Genomic DNA, 23419 nt, shown 5'->3' on the forward strand with positions numbered 1-23419 from the left:
TCTTTTTTTAATGTTGGATTTCCTGATCTGTTTTTGCCATTAAAATGCTTTTATTTTATTATGGTCTAGTCAGTGAGTTTTAACAAATACATACATTACACTTTTATCATCTAAATCCCTACCAAGATAAAGAACGTTGATTAGACGTTAAAGATTATTTTTCAATATAAGATATACCTTTACAAGTTTGCTTTTAAAAAGAAAGAATCACTAAAACCATGTGAAGTATTTGTAAGTATGCCTAGTGGGCCATGGTTTTGCCTTGGGAAGCAAACATTTGTGAAAACATTTTGCCTGCTCATGTTTACTATAGGGAAAGGTACTAGAAGTCATCACCAGATATAAACCATGAACAGGAAGGAAATTCGGAAGTGGTTTTTGGTTGCATTATTGTCTGTAGCTACCTGTGTGCTTACATGAAGCCACATGCTACAGCTCAACAGAATTGCCTTCTTATTAACCAGGATTTTATTCTGAAAATAAAATATAAAGCCATTACCTAATTCTTTTAAAAGTACTCTAGAAGAACTTCTGATCTGGAAGCTGATGATCCAGTCTACCCTCTGCTTTCAGCCTTTCTGGGATGGTGAAGGTAGTGAAGGAAGTAGGTAGGTCCTTATGCTTTTAAAGGAGGATTCTTAAAAGAAAGAGAGTGATGTCTGTGGTATGGAGTATTGTAAATGATAGCTTAAATCAGCCATTTGCCCCTGTTAACAACACAGATTTAGGGATAACCCCAGGGAAAAGAAGATGGAAGATATTAGCTAGCATTAGGTTCTGTTATCCTGATTTCAGGTTTGTTTTCTGTTGTTTTTTTTTCTTTTTTTTTTTAAACAGTATAAAGAGTTGCCTGTAAATCAAGTCAATGGCAACCTGTGCTGAAGTTTTGCCTGTGTGATTTGTAAGAGTTCGTCCTGTTCAATAGCACTGAGACATTTGGCGTATTTAAGGTTTACTTAAAACTACTTTTGATCTGTGAGAAAGTAACCACAAGATGCTAAGTGATTATTTAAGCTGCTTTGGCTATCATGTTAATTTTCTTTGAGTAACTACATCTTTCATATTTCATACAGTCCTCAAGAAAAATTTTATTTTTGTGTTCCTCTTTATGTTTTTTTTTTCTGATATGTCTATACTTAATACCCTGTTTTCAGTCTGAGATCCCAAGTAAACAGCCTGAGACACCCGATGATATTCCTCAAAAGGTAAAACACAAATTACAGTAAAAGAATGTAAACTACTTGTAGTTTTGTTTTTTGTTTTCTGGGGTTTTTTTAAGTGCATGCTAGATTAGACTAACTTAAAAGATTGGCTTTCAATTTGTTCTTCCTATAAGTTCCTTAGAGTTGAACAGTTGATTTCATTCAGGCTGAGAGACGTTGTTCTACTGTTTCTCAGCTTTTTCTGATTGTCTCTTTTTAGGATTTATATGCTGCTCACTAACAGGCTGAGTGTTCACTGCTCTCACTACAAAAACATGTATTGCTTCACACGTAAACTAACAAATTATGAGGCATGTTAGTAATGGGCAGCCTGGCGTCTTCAACTTTTCAGTTATTCATTCAATTCTAAATACTAAAGTGTGTATTTTGAGAATGCAGCAATGTCTCCTCTTTTAAAATTTTTTTTCAATCAGAATGAATGGAAACTAAGAGTGTGTGATCACTTTTTAAAATACAAATTTATTTTAATTAGTAGAAAAGTTAATTATCATTTTTATATTCCAGAAAGATGAAAGTACATAATTCAATAAAAAATGTAGTTTTTTAGGACACAGAAGTACACCTCAAAATATTTAGAGAAAAATTCTTGTAGGTCAATTTTGAATCTGTACATGAAGTCGGTAATCAAGCAGATGCTGTCCCACATCTATTAATTCATTGTCTTGCCCATCACTAACAATGCTTTTATCTTTTTAAATATTAGCAATTTTGAGTTGAAGATACCTCATACAAAAGAATTTTTATGGTACAAAATCTACTACCTTCCTTTCATTTTCAAAAATAGTACAGTGTTCTTGTTTGTTTACCCATCAGATCCTCCAAATTGTAATATTATTTTACATCATTTTAATACTTTCCTGTGTCAAGTAATATTTTCAGTCTCCATTTGCTGTATATCATTCCTCGGTTCACTGGCAACTCTGTTTCCTTGCTCTGTGCCTGAAGTTAAAAAAGGCTAATGTGGCTTCACTTAGTTATTTTTTTATCTAAAATTTTGTTCAGTATCTCATTCTACATGTCTCACCCAAAGGACACTTGTTTTCCACTTTAGTTGGAAATCACTTAAAAAAAATGTTGCTTGAAAAGGGCATTGTTGTAAATGATGCATATTGACTATTTGAGTTTCAAGAGTAGACCGATAGTAGAATTTTTAAAATTACATATTCTTGTTTATAGGAAAGTAAAGTCATATTTAGAAGGGGAAGGTTTCAAAGCATGTTTCAGATTTCATATTTTTAAAATTATTAATCCATGGTGTGGGTCTAATTCCGATCCGAGGATCCTATATACATGCCAACTTTTCCCTCTGTCTGATATTTTGTAGGATATTTGAGATCTTAGTTTCTCATCTTCTATGATTTTAAGGGGAAAACAATTTAAGTCAGTTGGAGAACCTGTTTTGAGAATAAAGGCTAATCAGGAAAAGAAATGTTCATGTATCATGTTCTAAGACATCAAATCCTTATGTTTCTAGGTAATTAATTTCTTCTTCAAAATGGACTGCTGTATGTTCTTAATATACTCATTTAGTTGAGTTAGTTATGGGTCATATTACTTTACATAACAGACAATGAGAATGAGCAAATTGGAGAGAGCAGCTTGCAGTGGCAAGCTAACCAGAGTGTCAACTGGCATAAAACTTCTTGATTCCTTTTTGGGTCAGGACTCTCAGAAGGATCTGAAGAAGGTTTTGGCCGTTCTCAGTGAAACCTGGGAATATAGGAAAGAATAGGGCAATTGAGTCTGTACCTCCAAGTATTTGAACTACACACTCACACTGATTATTCTGAGTGTGTGGACTTTAGGCCTGACCTAATTACTTCACTTGGGGTGGAAGCAAAGTTCCAGGCTCCTCACAGACTAGACAGGCTCTTTGCAGCTCGATGCTCTTCAACAGTGAGCATTCTCTTTACTGGATGGGGAGGTTTTCTCATACACCAAAGAAGACACACTGCACTAACACAGAAACGTTTTTTGGCTAGAGATTATTTCAGGAAGAACAAAACTGCTAATATTGTTGTTTTATGTATGTCTTTAAAAAACTCAATGGAATTTTAAAACAGAGAAACCTAACCCAAAAATGTGGATTTACTGTATATACATACAGTCTATGAAAAGCCCCTTTAAAAAGGTAACACACCTTGACACCATACCTTTCCTCAAGAATATTATGTTTTAATTCTTGATGATAGTTATCTTCAGTCATTTTCTTTTGTCACTTCTTAGAAACCTGCTCGATACAGAAGAGCCGTAAGTTATGACAGTAAAGAGTACTACATGCGACTGGCCTCTGGCAATCCCGCCATTGTCCAAGACACCATTGTGGAGAGTTCAGAAGGCGAAGCTGCTCAGCAAGAACCAGAGCATGGGGAAGACACTATTGCTAAAGTCAGAGGTCAGCCTGCCTTTTTGATTTTGATTAAAAGTGATTTTGGAACATTCTTGTATTTGAATTCATACAAAAATTTGAGCAACTGTAAATAGTAGGCCCAACTTTTAAAATATCTATACATATTTTACCATCTCACCCTTCTTAACGATTGATTTCTTTGTCAGAACTAAAGACACTTGCTTTTGTTTATTGCCTACAAATGAATGTCACGTGCCCATTGGCTTAATGGTTTTTTAATTGTATTTCTCAGAATACTCAATGGCACTTGATATTTAGTTTTTTTTTAATATGCATATGCATTTTTTCATGACACAGCCTCAGAAGGTCTTGAGAACATGTGCCTCAGCCCTTGATATTTTAAGTTAAGGGCTTAATAACTAAATATTTATAAAATTAAAATAACTATTAAACCTGTAATTAGTGCATATTAGCCAATAGTAAGGAATAATGGTTTTTCTTCCTATGAGTTGAGAGAGATTATCCCAGATCTAAACTTTAGGAGCTGAATAGATGATGAATTGGACTACAATGTCCATAGACTTTCAGATTCTGTACTTTTACATTGGTGCCCTCAGCCTGAAATGGTTTCTTCTTTTCTACAGCTTCTCCATTATCCTTACCTTAACACATCCTACTCAGTCTTAAACTCACTGGTCATGTATAAAATCATCCTTCTCTAAAGTCTTCTCCAACTCCTCTGTTCACTGATAGTACTTTGCGCATGTCTGTTATAGCAGTTTCAGTGATTTTCCACTGCTGTATGTTTCCATTTTCTAATTTATGAGTTTTTCTCAAAGACAGATTGTTTTTTCTTACTTTATAAATTTTGACACATGACTAGCACAGAATGAGGATTCAGTTCGAGTAAGTAAATCAATTGGTTGTTTTAATCTTAAGCCTCTGATTCAACACAAATTCAAAACTCTTTGCGTATTCTATACATCCCTAAAGTGTAAATTAAGATTTTAATTAAAAGTTAGTTTTAGAATTAAAAACTAAGAAATTAAAAATGAGTTTTCATTAGTTAATAAATTAAAAATTAGTTTCGGATTGTTTTAAAGCAATCTGTTTAGGACTGTGTCAACAAAAAACACTATTTAAATTGTGATCAGTTTCTCCTGTTGTTATACCTGTTCTCTCATGTGATGACTATGACTTACTAAACATTTTATAATTGTTCCAACATTTTCATAAAATCACTGAAACTTTTGGTAGTTGAACAGAGATTAAAGCCTTCTAATTTTGTTGACATTGCACCAGCACAGTTATTGAATTGGGTTCAAAGCTATTGCTGGATACAAGCCAAGGTATAATCCACAGAGTTTGATAGATTGTGTTTGGGTCATTGGCTCTTAACTTCTCTGGCCTGATTTTCCTAATGTCTAATTGAGCTAAAAGCATAAATATACAGGGTATTATGCAAGACATAGAAATGGAGGTTTTGATTCATTAAGCTAAAAATAATGCAGCTGTAAGCTTTCTCCCCTTGTGGATGTTCTCTGGAGGATTTGATCTCTGTTGCTTACTTACTACACTTGTTCGAATATGAAAACAAGGCTCTTCTCAAGGCAAAGCAAAACCTCTGATAAGTAATATTCAAAGGATAAGACTCAGGCTGACTTGTGCTTTTCCAAAGTGCTTAGAGCAACTATAACAGGCAGGTATAGTGTTACTTTGGATGGCACAAAGAGTATTAATTTAATCAAAATATGTGATTTAGCATGTATTTTAAGGATTTCTCATACTTTGGGTCCTCACTGGTTACTATCAACTGATTTTAATTTATCCTACTTTGATTACTAAAAAGTTGTCAAAATGTAGGTAGTAAAATGTTTCCTTAATCTGCAGATTAAATTATATGTCCCTGTATTATAAAGAATTCTGTTCTTTCTGACCTGGTATTTTGATCAAATTAATTCATGTATGAAAAACCGTACTGCCACTTGTGAAATGAGGCATGAAATAGTCTTCAAGAGTCCTCCAAATAGGTGGGATATCTTGTAATCATGTTTATTTTTTACTTTTTTTGAGACAGAGTCTTGGTGTGTCACCCAGGCTGGAGTGCAGTGGCATGATCTCAGCTCACTGCAACCTCTGCCTCCCAGGTTCAAGCGATTCTCCTACCTCAGCCTCCTGAGTAGCTGGGACTACAGGCATGCACCACCACACCCGGCTAATTTTTTTATTTTTAGTAGAGACAGGGTTTTGCAATGTTGCCCAGGCTGGTCTCAAACTCCTGACCTCAGGTGATCGGCTCACCTTGGCCTCCCAAAGTGCTGTGATTATAGGCATGAGCTACTGCACCCAGTCATAATCATGTTTATAGTTTGCTGTCTTTATTTTTGTGACAATACTTGATTATTTATTCATGGTGTCCCCTTAATGACACCTACCTAAGCTACACCATTCTTACTATTATAGCGTTCTGTTATCATCATCACCTGACACTTACTGAGAATTTATTATGTATTAAGCATAATGCTAAGCACTTCACATGAATTACCTAATGTAGTCCAACAATCCTCTAAGAAGATACTGTACTTGTACCAGGTGGTTTTTTGTTGTTGTTGTTGTTTTAAGACAGAGTCTTGCTATATTGCCCATACCCGGCTCCTGTCCCAGTTTTTTAGATAAGAAACTAAGGTTCAGAAAGTTGAATAATTTTCCAAGGTCATTAACTCCAGAGGACTATGTTCTTAACCACTGAATGTGCTACCTCCCTATACCTTCCAGAATTGTCTCAAATTGGATATCTGTAGAAGGGACTACATGAGACTAAACTGCTTCCGCACAAGGTCCTTGCAATGCCACATGGCCCTCTTGGTTATTATACTGTAGGTTTGGTCAAGCCTCCTCTAAAACGCTCCCGATCTGCACCTGATGGAGGAGATGAGGAGAACCAGGAGCAGCTACAAGACCAGATTGCCGAGGGCAGCTCCATAGAAGAGGAGGAGAAAACAGATAATGCTACCTTACTGCGTCTGTTAGAGGAAGGAGAAAAGGTATTGTGCTTCTGAAAAGTAAGGATTGTAAATATTTCAGTAACATATTATTAAGACAACATGAGTTGATAGGGTAGCTGTGGAAAGTAAATGCTTTAGCCTCTGTAATAAAATACAGCTTTAAGCAGCCTTTTGGGTTCAGTACTCTACTTCTCTCTTCTGTAAGGGTTTTCTCACTCCCCTGAAACATTAAACAGCATAAGGTTTCATCAGATACAGTATTAACAACTGGCACCTAATTCTCTGTCTTCCTCTATACCACAGATCTTGCCATAATTCTCTATTTCAAGTCCATGTAGACAGCCTATTCAGCAATCTGGCCTTGTATTTTTTTCTACATCTCCGTAATTCCAGTAATAACCTACCAGCAGCTTCAGCCAATCTGGACTGTCACCTCCAGCCTTGGATTATTTAGCCCCTACTGTCCTTCACTCACAGAAGATATCACCTTCCTATTTCTCACTCAACCTCCAATACCCTGCTGACCTCTCTGGTCTCATTCCACTGACTCTGTCTTATAACCTGATCCCCTGCAGCCTGGTACACCTTGGAATTCATTACACCCACCATGTTGTTTTTTTTTTCCACTCTGCACTTTACTCATTGTGTTGTCCATGTTGCATTGCTATAAAGGAATACTTCAGGCTGGATAATTTATAAAGAAAACATGTTTATTTGGCTTAACACTTCTACAAGCTGTACAAGCATGGCACCAGCATCTGCTTGGCTTCTGATGAGGCCTTAGAAAGCTTTAACTCGTGGCAAAAGATGAAGGGGTGCAGGCTTGTCACATGGTAAGAAAAGGCGCTCTTGTGTGAACTGATAGAGTGAGGACTCATTACCGCCAGGACGACACCAAGCCATTCGTGAGGGTCCCACTTCCATGACCCAAACACCTCCCATAAGGCCGCCCCTCCAACAATGGGGATCACATTGCAACATGAGCTGTGTAGGGGACACACATGCAAACCATGTCACTCATATTGTTTTTGCCTGCCAAAATGCCCCTCTTCCTTTTACTTGCTTAACCTTTATCCTAATAAATCCTGTGTGTTATCCCATTTATCTGGATGTTTGTAATAGTCAAACATAGGAAGCTTTCTTTGACTCTTTTGCTAGCTCAGGCTTGGTTGGATACCCTTCCTCTATACTTTCATGATGCCTTATATATATCACTCCGTATTATGTCATAATTACTTGTTCCAGTATCTTTCTCTTGTCCTAGATTTTGAGCTCCTTATAGGCAAACTGTGTCTTATCCCTATCTCATTGCCTTACACAGGTCCAGTTGCATAATAGATAACCAATAAACCTTTGAATGAAGGCATGATTGGTTGAATAAACAAGGGAATGAATGACGTGAATGTGTCATGAATATCACCTTTTTAAAGGATGTTCTTTTGTCTGTTACATTAGATCTTGGTATAAAACCTTTGAGGTCTTACGCTCTAAGTAGTCACTAGAAATTGGAGTATAATCAAAACAGTTCTGTTCAAATGTGTGCCCTAATTAATATTGAATGACAATACATTAAGAAAAGATCATGTAACTATAAAAGTACCCCAGATATGAAGGAAGCACAAGAGAGGCTTCTACGGACTGGGAAGCATTCTGTTTCTTGGTCTGGATGCTGGTCACACCAAATTTTTAGCATTTGAAAATTAATCCAGCCATACACTTAGGAAATAAGCATTTGTGTGTGTGTGTGTGTGTGTGTGTGTGTGTATGTGTGTATATATAATATATGTATGTATGTATGTGTATATATGCATAAATATACTGCAATAGAGAAACTTTTAAAGTATATCAGGATTGATCAGATGTAGCAATGAAAATTGACTTATATTTAGATATTTTAGAAAGCTTACTACAATGCTTTCATTTTTAAAACTTTTAATCTCATGAGTACAGTTTTTGCTGTAGTTGCTTTAAGTTTTAATAGTGCGGGAAGTGTATTCAAACTGACATTTGTTTAACTCTGATTTAATTGCTGATTTTTGTCTTGACTCATGTTGAACTAAGTTTAAGCAAGAAAGAGTTTTTACAAAGAATTAGATACTGCCCTTTGGAGAGAAAACAATGCTTACTTTGAGAGATTTAGCAATGCTCCTTCCTATGAGGAAAACACAACTTCTGCCAAGCTTGGCTTTTTGCAACAGTACAATAGTCTCCAGGGAGCAGAATCCAGGTGGGGAATGAATAGAAACAAATTCTACAGTTCCATTTCCAGGGGATATGATGGAAAAAGAAGGTAAACTGTGTGGAAGAGAAAGCAACCAATAATTCCTAACCTGATTATGTACATTATCTCACTTAATTCTCACAAGTCAATTAGAAATTTACAAATGAAGACATGGAGACTCAGAGAAATTAAGAAACTTGACCCAGTCTACAAAGTGGCAGAACTGGAAATTTACCCTGAGTTAGCAGGCCCTGCAATTTTCACTCTGTGTCATCTTGCCTCACATAGAACACAATCCTATTCTAATCTCCTTACATGTATGCCTCAATTCCCCTTCCTGCCAAGCTTGCTGTGTCTGTCTCCCTTCATGAGGGCAGGAGCCTTATCTAATGTTCTTCACTTTTAGAAGCTAGCGCATATGTGCCTGGCCTACAGAAAGTACACCCAGAATATTGAGAGAGATGGGATTGGCAGATGAGTGGATGGGTATGAAGGAATTGTTTAGTTTTACTCTAGTCAGGTGCAAATCAGACTGTAATCTAAGCTTATTCTTCGGAATATGTTTAAACTCTGATTTAATATGCTTAGCTCTAGGGATGCCATAATAGTCTAACAAAAATTGATCTTTACAAAATACCTGTATTAATGAATGTTTATGGGCTTCTTTATAGATCCAACACATGTACCGTTGTGCTCGAGTCCAGGGCCTAGATACCAGTGAGGGGCTCCTTCTTTTTGGTAAAGAGCATTTTTATGTGATTGATGGATTTACCATGACAGCAACCAGGGAAATAAGAGATATTGAAACCTTACCTCCAAAGTAAGTAAATGAATGAAGAGACACAATGTATGACTGTCTTTAGAAGACAGAAAGTATATTTGCATAGTTTTCTTTTTTAATCAAAAAATTGTGTTCTAGGTAATGTTCTCTCTCAGTTTGTGTGTATTCATCATTACATACTCACAAAGATGATATTCAGTTATTTTAAGGTAATAATGAAAATGTTTGGCTTCTTTATTAAGATGAAAGCTAAATAACATTTATTTCTGTGAATTCTGAGTTATTTATATTATAATCTATATATTTATAAATTTATTCTGAATTTATAAATCGTCCTTTTAAAAAATATAGCAGATATACAATTGTAGAGAAAATGCAGGTAACTGCACAATACTCCTAAAAATGAAAGAGCATCATCAGGTACTGAGTACCCTAGAAACAGCATGACTAAAGCATTAGCAGAGATTTACTGACTGAGTTGTAGGCATCTTCCTTTTCTTCTGCTGTCCTGTGATGAAACTAATAGTGAGTAGTGGAAAACTCGGGAGAGAGACCAAGCTAGAAAAAGGATAAGAAGCTTAGGGCTTAGAAGATCAACAGGCTGGCTGCTTCTCTTCTTTAACATTTTCCTAGCACCCTTGAATACAGACATTGTTTCTATAGTTCATTCCTAGGAGATATTTCAAATAATTACTTTCAGCAACAGTCAGGGTCACATGAAGACTTTTATAGGTCCTTTTTCCATACAAAAATATTTAAACTTATATGTTGTGACTAATGGTATAAATATAATCACATATGAAAACATTTTTTTCTACCTTTTTCTACCTAAAAGTTGATTTTTTTTTCTGATTTTTAAAATAAATTAAGACATTTTCTTGGTCCCCAGAAAGTATGTGAGCTGAAGCACTGTGCTAACCATGTCTGGTGAATAACTTGGTCCTGACAGTAATAGGGGAGTTTTTAAAATTGCATTCATCAAAGGGGGTTCCTTGTATCTCAGGAGGCTAACAAATTTTTCTTTTAAACGTATTTTTTAACTGAAAATTCTGATATATATTATTCCTCCATCCTGTTCATGTGTTTAAAATTAGCTCACCCTTTGTGGAACAGTAAATTTATCTCTTGCTGTGTTTTTGTTTATTTGCTTTTTCTCTTGGCTGCCTGTAGTATGCATGAGCCAATTATCCCTAGAGGAGCCAGGCAAGGTCCTAGTCAACTCAAGAGAACATGCAGCATTTTTGCATATGAAGATATCAAGGAAGTTCATAAAAGGAGATATCTCCTGCAGGTGAGTCAATTTAGTAGTACTGTTTTGTCCTGTTTCTTTATTCTGAAAATGTATTATTTAAAAATTGGTATGTGCCATGGAAACCCTCAATAGGATCTGCACTTATTTATTTATGTATTTATTTATTTATTTATTTATTTATTTATTTATTGAGACGGAGTCTTGCTCTGTCGCCCAGGCTGGAGTGCAGTGGCGTGATCTAGGCTCACTGCAAGCTCCACCTCCCGGGTTTACGCCATTCTTCTGTCTCAGCCTCCTGAGTAGCTGGGACTACAGGTGCCCGCCACCACACCCGGCTAATTGTTTCGTATTTTTTAGTAGAGACGGGGTTTCACCATGTTAGCCAGGTTGGTCTTGATCTCCTGACATCGTGATCCACCCACCTCAGCCTCCCAAAGTGCTGGGATTACAGGCATGAGCCACCGTGTCCAGCCAGGATCTGCATTTAGAATAATCCTTAGATTTGGTTATAGACAGACTCAGGTCACCTCAGGTCACGTGGATGCATAATTTTGTACAATGCATTTCTCTTGTTTAAATACAACCTAAAATTTGAGTGATTATCTTTGTTATCCATCTTTCCCTGTAGCTATCCAAATTAACATTTTAGTTTTCTTCTAATATAAAAATTACATCCTTACTATAATTTTATAAAATTATAATTGTATAATAATTATTTTTATTCTGTTATTAAAGACTTTAGAAATAAATTGAGCAGAATAAGAAATATCTGTTTATTTTGTAGCTTAATCTTCAGGGAATTCATGACTTTAAAAGTGTTAGCAGATTAACTTCTTGAACATTGTAGAAATTCATAGTGGAAAAGTTAATATATAATCTTATTTGTGAACTTCTGTTTTTTCTTAATGTTTTTCTCTCTGATCATTTCAGCCTATTGCTGTGGAAGTTTTCTCTGGAGATGGACGGAATTACCTCCTTGCTTTTCAGAAAGGAATTAGAAACAAAGTCTATCAAAGGTCTTGTTTGTTAGGAACACTTTGTCTACTACTGTGGGAAGAGATGGGAGGGGGAATCTTTTCTCAGTTATGCTAGTTTTTAAAAATCTAGAATTTAGATCATTGAGCCAACATCTTTGAAGAAAATAATTTGTATTATTGTTGCCAGCCTCTTGAAACAATTGTTCTTCTAACTTTTAAAATAATGCAATTCTATTGTGACATACCATTTTTCCTCCTGCTAACTTATAGTAGAAATCATCAAAAACTACTTTTATCACTAAGTCCTGTGTCTCTACATACAAAGGATGATGAAACTGTAGCTTTAAAAATAAAACTTCAGTTTCTTTTTTTTTTTTCTTGAGACAGAGTCTCGTTCTGTCACCCAGGCTAGAGTGCAGTGGCCTGATCTCGGCTCACTTAAAACTCCGCCTCCCAGGTTTACGCCATTCTCCTGCCTCAGCCTCCCGAGTAGCTGGGACTACAGGCTCCCGCTACCATGCCCGGCTTATTTTTTTGTATTTTTAGTAGAGACGGGGTTTCACCATGTTAGCCAGGATGGTCTCAATCTCCTGACCTCGTGATCCGCCCGCCTCGGCCTCCCAAAGTGCTGGGATTACAGGCATGAGCCACCGTGCCTGGCCAAAAATAAACCTTTACTTTCAAAATAAGGTTTCTTTGTATTTACCAAAATGAAGCCAATGCAGTTTCTTGCTATTGAAAGCAAGGACTGAGTTCCCTTAGAAATTTAATTTACGTGGGACTTTTCTGTGGCCATGGAAGGGATGTTGGATACCTTCATCCTTGAAAAAGTAGTATAGCTAAATAAGGCAGATAGTCTAATTTAAGCATATTTTTATCTTTAATAAACTATATTTAAAATTTCCTTTTAAGCGAAAAACAGGCCAAGCTATGCAATGGCTCACGTTCATATCCTCAGCACTTTGGGAGGCCAACGAGGGAGGATCAGTTGGGTCTAGACTTCAAGACCAGCCTGGGCAACATAGTGAGACCCTGTCTCTATAAAAAAATAAAATAATTAGCCGGGCATTGTGGCGCATGCCTGTAATTGGAGGTTGAGGTGGGAGGATTGCTTAAGCCCAGGAGGTCAAGGTTGCAGTAAGCCATGATCACACCACTGCACTCTAGCCTGAGTGAGCAAGGCACTGTTTCAAAAAATAATAATTTTTGCTCTGTCACCAGGCTGGAGTGCAGTGGCATGATCTTGCCTCACTGCAGCCTCCGCCCGCCAGGTTTAAGCAGTTTTCCTGCCTCATCCTCCCAAGTAGCTGGGATTTCAAGCATGTACCACCACACCCAGCTAATTTTTGTGGTTTTAGTAGAGATGGAGTTTCATTCACTATGTTGGCCAGGATGGTCTCAATCTCCTGACCTCATGATCTGCCCACCTTGGCCTCCCAAAGTGCTGAGATTACAGGCATGAGCCACTGCACTCAGCCTATAAATTTTTTTAAAAAGGAAAAGCAACACGTATCTCTGGTATTTAAAGATCATTCTCTTGAATGTGTGAATAATAAGGCTATTCTGAACTAACCATGTAGATGAGAGGCATTCTCTTGCTCTTTGAAGGGTGATGTAGATCCTGGCAATCCCTCTATTATAGAAAATTTTTATATTTCAAATTATTTCCATGAGGAATAACTAAACCATCCAACATTGCTTCTCATTGCAGTACAGTAATATTACCTGTGAGCAGCTGGGAAATGAGGGTGGTTCAAATAAAGCACGTGTGGATATTGATTGGTAGCCCAAAACTCCTTTCACATATGGGAAGAGCTAAGTAAAGTGATTGAGATTCACTTTTACTTATCTGATTTTTTAATTTCTAAAGGTGCTATTGTTTTTAGTGCTAAGAAATTATTTCCTATTCAGAGAAGTCCAAAATAATAGATTTTGTTATGGGCATTTATATTTGGCTCTGGATGTCATCATATTTTTTTTATAACCCAAAGAGTATTCTAATTATTATATATTCCTTTTGCCTGCCATTCAGTGGGTTATGGGAGGGTAGATGCAACTATGAACATCTAAACAAATCATCCTTTCTAAAGCTTCCCATTAGATCCTGACTGAGACTTCATTTTCAATTTTATGCTGTTTTAAATTTTTCAGGTTTTTGGCTGTAGTGCCGTCTCTAACGGACAGTTCAGAATCCGTATCTGGACAACGACCAAACACGAGTGTGGAGCAGGGGTAGGTGGTTTGTTCCTTGAATATTACAGTTTAGTAGTGAAGTTGGGATGATTCATATCTGGACAGTATTATTTAACATTTTAAATGAGTGTTTTTCCCCTGGTGGTTGCAAACTTTTTTAAAGGAAGAAAAGAAAAAGGTATGCATAATCACTATGTCAAATCACTGCTCACATTTTGATCAATTACCTTCTGTTCTTTAAAGCATGAGTACATTGTTGTGTACATAACTGAGTTTATACTCTAAATACAAGTTTTTATCCTGCTTCTTCTATTCAGTGTTATATTTAAATATTACCTCTTGTCTTTAAAAAACTATTCAGAAACATAACTATCATTTGCTACCTATTCATCACATATATAAAACATCATGTAATTTTTGGATATTTCATCTTTGTCAGGTTTTTGCTTTTTTTAAATTATTGTTATTATTATTATTTTGAGATGAAGTCTCACTCTGTCACCCAGGCTGGAGTGCAATGGCACGTCTTGGCTCACTGCAACCTCCGCCTCCTGTGTCCATGAGATTCTCCTGCCTCAGCCTCCCAAGTAGCTGGGATTACAGGTGCCTGCCTGCCACCACACCTGGCTAATTTTTGTATTTTTAGTAGAGACGGGGTTTTGCCACGTTGGTCAGGCTGGTCTCAAACTCCTGACCTCAGGTGATCTGCCCGCTTCGGCCTCCCAAAGTGCTGGGATTACAGATGTGAGCCACCGCGCCTGGTGTTTATCAGGTTTTCTTATCATAAGACTGGAAATGTGATTCTTCGTTATTATTTTTTTTATTTTTTTATTTTTTTATTTTGAGACAGAGTTTCCCTCTGTTACCCAGGCTGGCGTGCAATGGGGTGATCTTGGCTCACTGCAACCTCTGCCTCCTGGGCTCAAGCGATTCTCAGCATCAGGCTGAGCAGTTCTCAGCCTCCCGAGTAGCTGGGATTACAAGTATGTGCTACCATGCCTGGCTAATTTTTGTATTTTTAGTAGAGAAGGGGTTTTGCCATGTTGGCCAGGGTGGTCTCAAACTCCTGGCCTTAAGGGATCCGCCCATCTTGGCCCACCAAAGTTCTGGGATTACAGGCATGAGCCACCACGCCCGGCTATGATTCTTCATTATTTTATTGTGGTAGAGTCCCCTTAATAAAACAAAGAGTAGGAATTTTAAGGCTCTTGATACACAAAACCAACTTGATATTCATAAAAACTATACAAGTTTATATTGTACTATTAGTGGATAAGTTTGTCTCAATGGATACTTGCTAACTTTGTGTATTATCATTATTATTATTATTATTATTATTATTATTATTACTGGGACGGAGTTTTGCTCTGTTGCCCAGGCTTAAGTGTAATGGCATGATCTCAGTTCACTGCAGCCTCCGCCTCCCGGGTTCAAGCAATTCTTCTGCCTCAGTCTCCCAAGTAGCTGGGACTACAGGTGTGCGCCACCATGCCCGGCTAATTTTTGTAGTTTTAGTAGTGATGGGGTTTTACCATATTGGCCAGGCTGCTCTCGAACTCCCTACCTTGTGATCCACCCACCTCGGCCTCCCAAAGTGCTGGGATTACAGGCGTGAGCCACCACACCTGGCCTGTATATTAATTTTTTTATTTTATTGATTTTATAAAATGTTTTCTCATTTTTTAAATGTATATTTCTTTGATTATTAGTAAGCATGAGCTCTGTGTATGTTTATTAGCCATTTAGAATCATTATTTGTAAATTGTCCATATCTTTTGCCTATTTTTCCTTTGAGATCTTATTAATTTGTGTAGGATTTTTCTACCATAAGTTATTACTCCTTTGCTTGTCGTATTTGTTGCAGATTTCCCAGTTTTCCTCTAAATTTTGCTTTTTGACATTTACGTTTAAACCTCTGTTTTTGTGTATTCTGAACTGTCAGTGATTCCTTTATGCTCTTTATAGCCGCATTTCATGTTAGCGATGCCTTCTAGATGACATAGCCATTTCAAGAATCCATAGACCCAGCTCCATTTACATCACTCAATAAGTGGTAGCCTTTTATAATCCACTGGAAAGAAGCAGTGCTTTGGGGCTGTAAATTAATTATTAGAGCATGCAAGAAAATGACTTTTGAAAGTTCTAGAGATTATGTAATTTGTAAATAAAATTTGATTCCAATCTGTGTGCCGCTATATATGTTGTGTATTTCTCTTTAAGTTTTGTTGTTATTTTTTTATAGCCAAGCCTTAGCAAATACAATGCTAAATACATGCTTTTGTTAACCCCAGAAACATGTTCTGCTCCTAATCATTTGTGTTGTTGTTAACATAAATACAGGAAGTGAAAAATTTCCTTAAAAACATAATGAGCCTTTTTTCTACTTGTAAGCAAATTGTTACTGCTTCCTAGATAATCTTAAACTTGCTATTTCTTTGTTCTTGCTACTTCCTGTGCTGAGTTGGCAGTTGTTAAAGAACTTTTAAGAGCTCAGAGGCAAGAAACAGAAATTCTTTTCCAACTTTAGTCTTCCATTTCAGTTGTTCCCTTTCTTACGATGTTGAAGAGTGATCATGGCTATTTTTCCAAAGAGAGTATCTTGTGCATTCAGTTTGCCTGATGGAAAGACTATCTCAAAGTGGAAAATAGTACCATCGAGCTGGATGTGTTTAGGACCTAAGGTTTACAAATGTATTAATTTCCTTTCAGAAAAGAAAACATATAAATACTTTCTCCTGGTTCCATGACCAATTATTAATTATCAATATTATAAAGCTGATAAACCTTAAATAGGATTTTATAACATTTTAAGGAAGTCTGCTGTCCCCAAAAAAGTAATGCTTAAATTTCAAATGGCCTGGACACCAGTGACTTTCCTGTTATACAATATTCATATTTTCATTCACTTATTTAATGTATTATGTATGTACTGTGTATAGAGTATTATATAATATTTCAGTTATTCTAATTAAGTATCCTTGGATCTGTTTGCTTAGTGATTATAGTAAAAATAAGAAAGACTATGGTTAGAGTATGGCTTATGCCTCTAGTCCCAATAATTTGGGAGACCGAGTTAGGAGGATCATTTGAGGCCAGGATCTTGAGACCAACCTGGGCAACATACCAAGACCCCATCTCTACAAAAAATAAATTATAAAATAGTTTTAAAAAGAAAAAGAAGGCCAGGCACTGTGGCTCACGCCTGTAATCCTAGCACTTTGGGAGGCTGAGGTGAGAGGATCACCTGAGGTCAGGAGTTCGAGACCAGCCTGGGCAACATGGTGAAACCATGCCTCTACTAAAAATACAAAAATTAGCTGGGCGTGGTGGTGAGTGCATGTAATCACAGCTACCCAGGAGGCTGAGGCAGGAGAATCAGTAGAACCCAGGAGGCAGAGGCTGCAGTGAGCCGAGACCATGCCACTGCAATCCAGCCTGGGTGACAGAGCAAGACTCCATCTCAAAAAAAAAAAAAAGTTGAACTAGATCAGTGTTCTTCCAACTCTTTTGAATATGACCTAGAGTAAAAAATATATATTACATTCATCCCAAGACACATAAATGGAGTTATAAATACTCAAACAAAATTCACAAAAAAATACTTTCCCTCAAGGTATGTGATGCCTTCTGATGTCCTCTGTTTTCTTCAATTCAGTTCTATGTTACTTCATATTTCAAAACGCTGATCACAGCCCACTAAACTGATTTTATGACCCACTAATAGATCCTCCACAGTTTGAAAAATTCCTGGACCAGATGACTTAAATTTTTCAACTTTATAATTTTTCAGATTTAAAATTTTATTGCTTCTAATTTATTGTATTATGTATTGCTTTTAGATCTGGGTTGCTTAGCACTTTGGTTGGAGAGAAGTCTGTGACTCAGAGATGGGAGGTAAGTTTAATGAATATATGAGCTTCCTTAGAAGTTTGTAGTTAGAGTAGAAGTCATACAGTTAAAAGCACTTTAATTATCCATAAAATATATACCATAGAGAAAATATTTTATTTTCATTCTTTTTAGAAAAAAAAGTATTTCATTGTTCTGAAATCTGTTAAAAAGAATTTGTCCTTTACATCATTTTGCATATAAAATTTTAAAAGCTGAACATAGTGGAAATCATTGATTGCTCAAAAATGAATATTCATCTTTTTCCAGAGAGGTGAAATCAGCAACTTCCAATATTTGATGCATTTGAACACTTTGGCTGGCAGATCATATAATGATCTCATGCAGTATCCTGTCTTCCCCTGGATCCTTGCAGATTACGACTCAGAGGTAAATCTTAGTAGAACACATTTTCAAAAATAATTTTAAAATGCTACAATTGAAGCAGGGTGCAGTGGCTCATCCCTAAAATCCCAGTACTTTGGGAAGCCGAGGCAGGCAAATCACTTGAGCCCAGGATTTCAAGACCAGCCAGAGCAACATGGCAAAACCCTGTCTCCACTAAAACTGCAGAAATTAGCCAGGTGTGGTGCCAAACCCCAGTTGTCCCAGCTACTCAGGAGGCTGAGGTGGGAGGATTGCTTTAGCCCAGGAGATGGAGGCTCCAGTGAGCCAAGATTGCGCCACTGCACTCCAGACTTGGTGACCTACCAAGCAAGACTGTGTCTCTGACAAGAAAAAAAAAAAAAAAACTGCAGTTGCCTAAATGTTTTATTTGGTTTGTAGTTTAATGTTCTCAATAGGCACAGGCACTTAATTCAAATAGATGAGAAGCATTTAGCACAGACATATACAAAGTTTGGATAATTGACCAACTTATTGAGTACTGGCCATTAATTCATAATATCTATTCAGTTTTTTTAAGTGCTGATTAATTTGCATCTATTGGTGGATATCAGAATCCATCTGTGTACTTTGAAGTGTTTGTTAGGAAAACACAAAGTAACCCTTCTACAAAACATTACTGCCACATAAAAGAAATTTTTTATACTATTCCAGAAAGCCTTGGGAGAAGATTTCCAACAATTCAACATGTACCTGACAAGTCTCAAAATCAAGAGCAGATAGAAGCATATGAATGTTTTGATTCCTCTCTTCCTTTACCTCCTGTCTGATAGACATCTGATTATTTTGGAAATGAACCGTAGCAGGCAAAACAAAAGACACTTAGCCCTAGGTAAACAACCAAAAAGATTGTTTTTAAAATTCAGAAATTCATTAGACCTTCTTATTCACTAGAATCATGGCTGCTTATCCTTTCAGAAATTTTATACATCAATATATTAAAAAGGATAAAGCTTCTATCCTCAGAAAATTTTGGTCTAATGAAAGAATGAAAGGAAATCCACCCTTTATGCATGGACGTACGTTAGTGTATTTGATGTTTGAATCTATATATTTGCTTGTATAGTTAATTTGCATACCTAATGCATAATACATAAATAATAAAAGGAAAAGAAGAGATCAGGAGTAAAGATTGATAAGTGAAAATATTTTTTCTTTAAGTCCATCAAGGAAAGTTAGAAAGAAAGTGTAGATTTTTAAAGAGACAGAAGTCCAAAAGAAATGTGGTTTTCTGAGAAAGGAGTGGAGAACTTTGTCAACCCATATTTGAATATGTATCTTACATGAACATGACAGATCCCATTACTGAACCTTCAATTCTCTACCTCGTTCTCCCGATGCAATTCTGACCCTCACTGTGTATTCCCCATCTTAGGAAGTGGCACCATCATCCATGCTGTCTTACAGGCTGGAAATTATTTTCCTACTGTCCATGTCTGCTCAGTGGCCAAGGCATTTCTACCTTTGTCTCCATCAGTGTACCTAGTGTCTCATTTCAGGCCCTCTGCATCTTCTATTGGACTGTTGCAGCAGCCTCCTAACTGGGCTTAATGCTCTAGTCTCTCCTTCCTTCACTATGCCTTCTACACTGCAGCCAGTTTCAGGAACACTAATTGAGTCGTCCCCCTGTTTAAAATCATTCAGTGACCAGGTGCTGTGACTTACACCTGTAACCCCAGAACTTTGGGAGGCCAGGGAGGGCAGATTGCTTGAGTCCAGGAGTTCAAGACCAGCCTGGGCAACACGGAAAACCCCATCTCTACAAAAAATACAAAAAAGTAGCCAGGCGTGGTGACAAGTATCTGTAGTCCCAGCTACTCAGGAGGCTGAAAGGGGAGGATCACTTGAGCTGGTGAGGTGGAGATTGCTGTGAGCTGAGAGTATGCCTCTGTACTCTGGCCTGGGCAACAGAGCAAGAAGCTGTCTCAAAAAAAAAAAAATAAAATAATGAAGTAAAAATATATAAATAATAAAATTATTCAGTGAATCACTGTCATAATTTGGGAGAGAGTTGAAAATCCTCACTATAGCAACCTTTTCATTGTAGCTCCTGTGTATATATTCCTCATGTCCTCCCAGAACAGCTATCGTGGGGCACCCCAGATCCCTCTTCTGTAATTTAGTGGCTTTTCACACACAGCCTGACCTGCCCGGTGCCCATCGTGCATTTCTTCTCTCCACCAACTAACTCAACTGACCAACTCCACTTCATCCTTCAGGAAACACTGAAGTACCAGCCCTGTGATGTGGACCCTTCTGTTCTTTTTCTCCTTTGCCTTCTATTCCCACACTGCCCTATAGTTGTATAATATGGTACCTATGTTGGGTTTTTTTTCCCACCATTTGAATCATGGAGCTTTCTTTTACAGCATAGTCCTGCAGTAATCATAGGGTCAAGGTCCTTGAGCACACAGACCATTTTATGTCTCTCTCAACTCTCAGCCAATAGGATGATGCCTGGCACTTTGTACATACTTTAACATTTGTTGAATTAACCAGAAAATATAAACGAGGTACTTTACATATAAACTTTGAGATAACAAATACGCTAACTTGACTTACATTCAGAAATGTAGATCAGTTTCTCCTGCCCAAGATTTTTAAAAATAAAAGTTTGGGCCGGGCACGGTGGCTCAAGCCTGTAATCCCAGCACTTTGGGAGGCCGAGACGGGCGGATCACGAGGTCAGGAGATCAAGACCATCCTGGCTAACACGGTGAAACCCCATCTCTACTAAAAAATACAAAAAAAAAAAACTAGCCGGGCGAGGTGGCGGGCGCCTGTAGTCCCCGCTACTCGGGAGGCTGAGGCAGGAGAATGGCATAAACCCGGGAGGCGGAGCTTGCAGTGAGCTGAGATCCGGCCACTGCACTCCAGCCTGGGCGACAGAGCCAGACTCCCTCTCAAAAAAAAAAAATAAAATAAATAAATAAATAAATAAATAAATAAATAAAAGTTTGGCAAAACTGGTTATTCATGATGTCCTATAAAAAGGACACAAATATGCCACAGGCACATATTTCAAATTTCTACTTTCAAAATCCTCAGGGAGTAAATTTTAGTTTCCTTTTAAATATATGAATTAGGTCAACTCATCAACTTGTAAAGTAATCTCTGGTAAACTAGAAGAATCCATCTCATTGGAAAGTTACTTGATCTGGTGTAATGTTATCTTTTAGAGGTGAAAGAATTACTGAGTGTTCTAGTTTATATCAGTTCCAGATCACCTCTGAGAAGAAAATGCTCAGAAGTAACATTGGAGGGAGACAGGGTGGGGGTGGAGGGAGGGAGGACACAGAAGGGAGATCTGATCCTCCAATTATGTGAGTGATGAGGTTAACGATGAATTGGAGCTATTGTGTCCACAGTCTCCTGCTGGGTCCTTGCCAAGACTTGGAAGCATTTTCCCTCTTAATCTTCATCCCCTAAACCTAGATCCTTAGCGGCTTCCCCTGTGAAACACATAATTTCCAAAGCACTTATCTTCCAACTGAATCGGTTAACCAACTCCCATGTGCCTGTCTGTAAAGTGTGGATAAACAGTACATACATAACATTATTTTGGAGTCCAGTTATGCCAGCTTGACCCCATAGATACTAGTGTGTTTATAAATCATCATCGTCCACTGTAGCCACTGTATCTACGTTAGTGAGGCTAGATAGTGTATAGTAACTTGAAATTGAGTTACATTTTGTATTTTAGGAGGTGGATCTTACTAATCCCAAGACGTTTAGAAACCTGGCTAAGCCAATGGGAGCACAAACAGATGAACGATTAGCTCAGTATAAGAAGCGATATAAAGACTGGGAGGATCCTAATGGTAAGGAACTTTTTCTGTCATTGGACCTTTTACCCAAGTTTCAAAAGTAAGTCATTATGTAGCGGTCTGACATTCTCACATCCTCCTTCAAATTTCTTATATATCATATCTATATACATTATATGTCCACACATATATGCAGATTATTATAGCAGAGGAATCAGGTTTGCATGCCAACTTGTGGCCATGCTTAGAAGGCATTTTAAATAGCTTATTAGAGTACTGGTGAAAAACTAAGTATTCCTGCTTTGCATAGGACAGAAATTTCTCATCATAATCTGCCTCTGTTCTAATCATATTTAGTCCAGGAACCACACTTTAATTTATTGTCTCTCTTTAATTTTATTGAGGCAATTTTTAGAACCCTTTTGCATTTAAAAAAATGACTATATTCTAAAACTATATAGTTTACTTGTCATTTATTATGTTTAATGTTTATTGTGTTTCTCCCTCAAAAAGACAAAACAAACAAAGGAGAAAGAAAGCCTAAGCTTTTTGTTCCCCCTCTCTGCCGAGGAGAATATGTAGTAAAAATATATAAAAAGTGCTTAATATTCATAAACAACGATTTAGAGAAATATGTAATTGCAAAGCCAGAACCTAATAAAAAAGTAACTATAAGTGCATATCCTGCTTTTGTGGAAGATGGTCTACTATTAAGGGTTAACTATTATAGTAAGCCTCAAAACATGAAATTGGTAGACATACTAAGTTTGTGGGAATAGGCCATTGAATTATACTTAATTTGGACTACTGTCAAATATAGAAGAGAGGGATAGTGGTGTCATCATGAAGTTTTCCTGCTGAAAATGCCAGTACTAACTGCGTTTAGTGTCACAGTTATCACATGGGCTATTATTTTCAAACATAAAGTAATACTGATTTTATTTTTCATATTTCTTCTTTTGGTTTCAATTATGCTTTAATTTTCTTAAACAGGAGAAACTCCCGCATACCACTATGGGACCCACTATTCATCTGCAATGATTGTGGCCTCATACCTTGTGAGGATGGAGCCTTTCACACAGATATTCTTAAGGCTACAGGTAAAACTTTAAATTGGAGGTTTTTCTATTTTATACTAGCCTCTTCTATCTAAAATGTCACCTTTTAAAATACCATTATCTTCCATTATAAGAAGCTCTGTGAAGTTTTAATGACAAAGTAATTACATAACTAAAGTAGAATTTTGTTGGACCAAAACTGATAATGAACTACAATTTGCTTAGAACAAATAAGTGCCAGCATCCTTTAATCAAAAACATAAGTAGCATACATTTTTCAACCAGCCCTAACTGGTTGA

General features: G+C 37.0%; 1 protein-coding gene across 13 annotated transcripts in view; it reads left to right on the forward strand.

Moving 5' to 3' along the window:
- WDFY3 (WD repeat and FYVE domain containing 3) overlaps nucleotides 1-23419 on the forward strand; it is a 309189-nt gene that overhangs the window by 251684 nt on the left and 34086 nt on the right. For 11 of the 13 annotated variants that reach the window (XM_045392358.3, XM_074039773.1, XM_005554885.5 and 8 more), the window contains 11 exons: nucleotides 1155-1205; nucleotides 3450-3618; nucleotides 6454-6617; nucleotides 9471-9619; nucleotides 10751-10871; nucleotides 11763-11848; nucleotides 13961-14041; nucleotides 17842-17896; nucleotides 18161-18280; nucleotides 21999-22116; nucleotides 23056-23162. In XM_045392358.3, coding sequence (XP_045248293.2) covers nucleotides 1155-1205; nucleotides 3450-3618; nucleotides 6454-6617; nucleotides 9471-9619; nucleotides 10751-10871; nucleotides 11763-11848; nucleotides 13961-14041; nucleotides 17842-17896; nucleotides 18161-18280; nucleotides 21999-22116; nucleotides 23056-23162 — 1221 coding nt within the window. The remainder of the gene's footprint in view (nucleotides 1-1154; nucleotides 1206-3449; nucleotides 3619-6453; nucleotides 6618-9470; nucleotides 9620-10750; nucleotides 10872-11762; nucleotides 11849-13960; nucleotides 14042-17841; nucleotides 17897-18160; nucleotides 18281-21998; nucleotides 22117-23055; nucleotides 23163-23419) is intronic. The other 2 variants (XM_045392361.3, XM_045392357.3) reach the window with 1 other exon arrangement.

This window comes from Macaca fascicularis, chromosome 5, assembly GCF_037993035.2.
Source record: "Macaca fascicularis isolate 582-1 chromosome 5, T2T-MFA8v1.1".
NCBI lineage: Eukaryota > Metazoa > Chordata > Mammalia > Primates > Cercopithecidae > Macaca > Macaca fascicularis.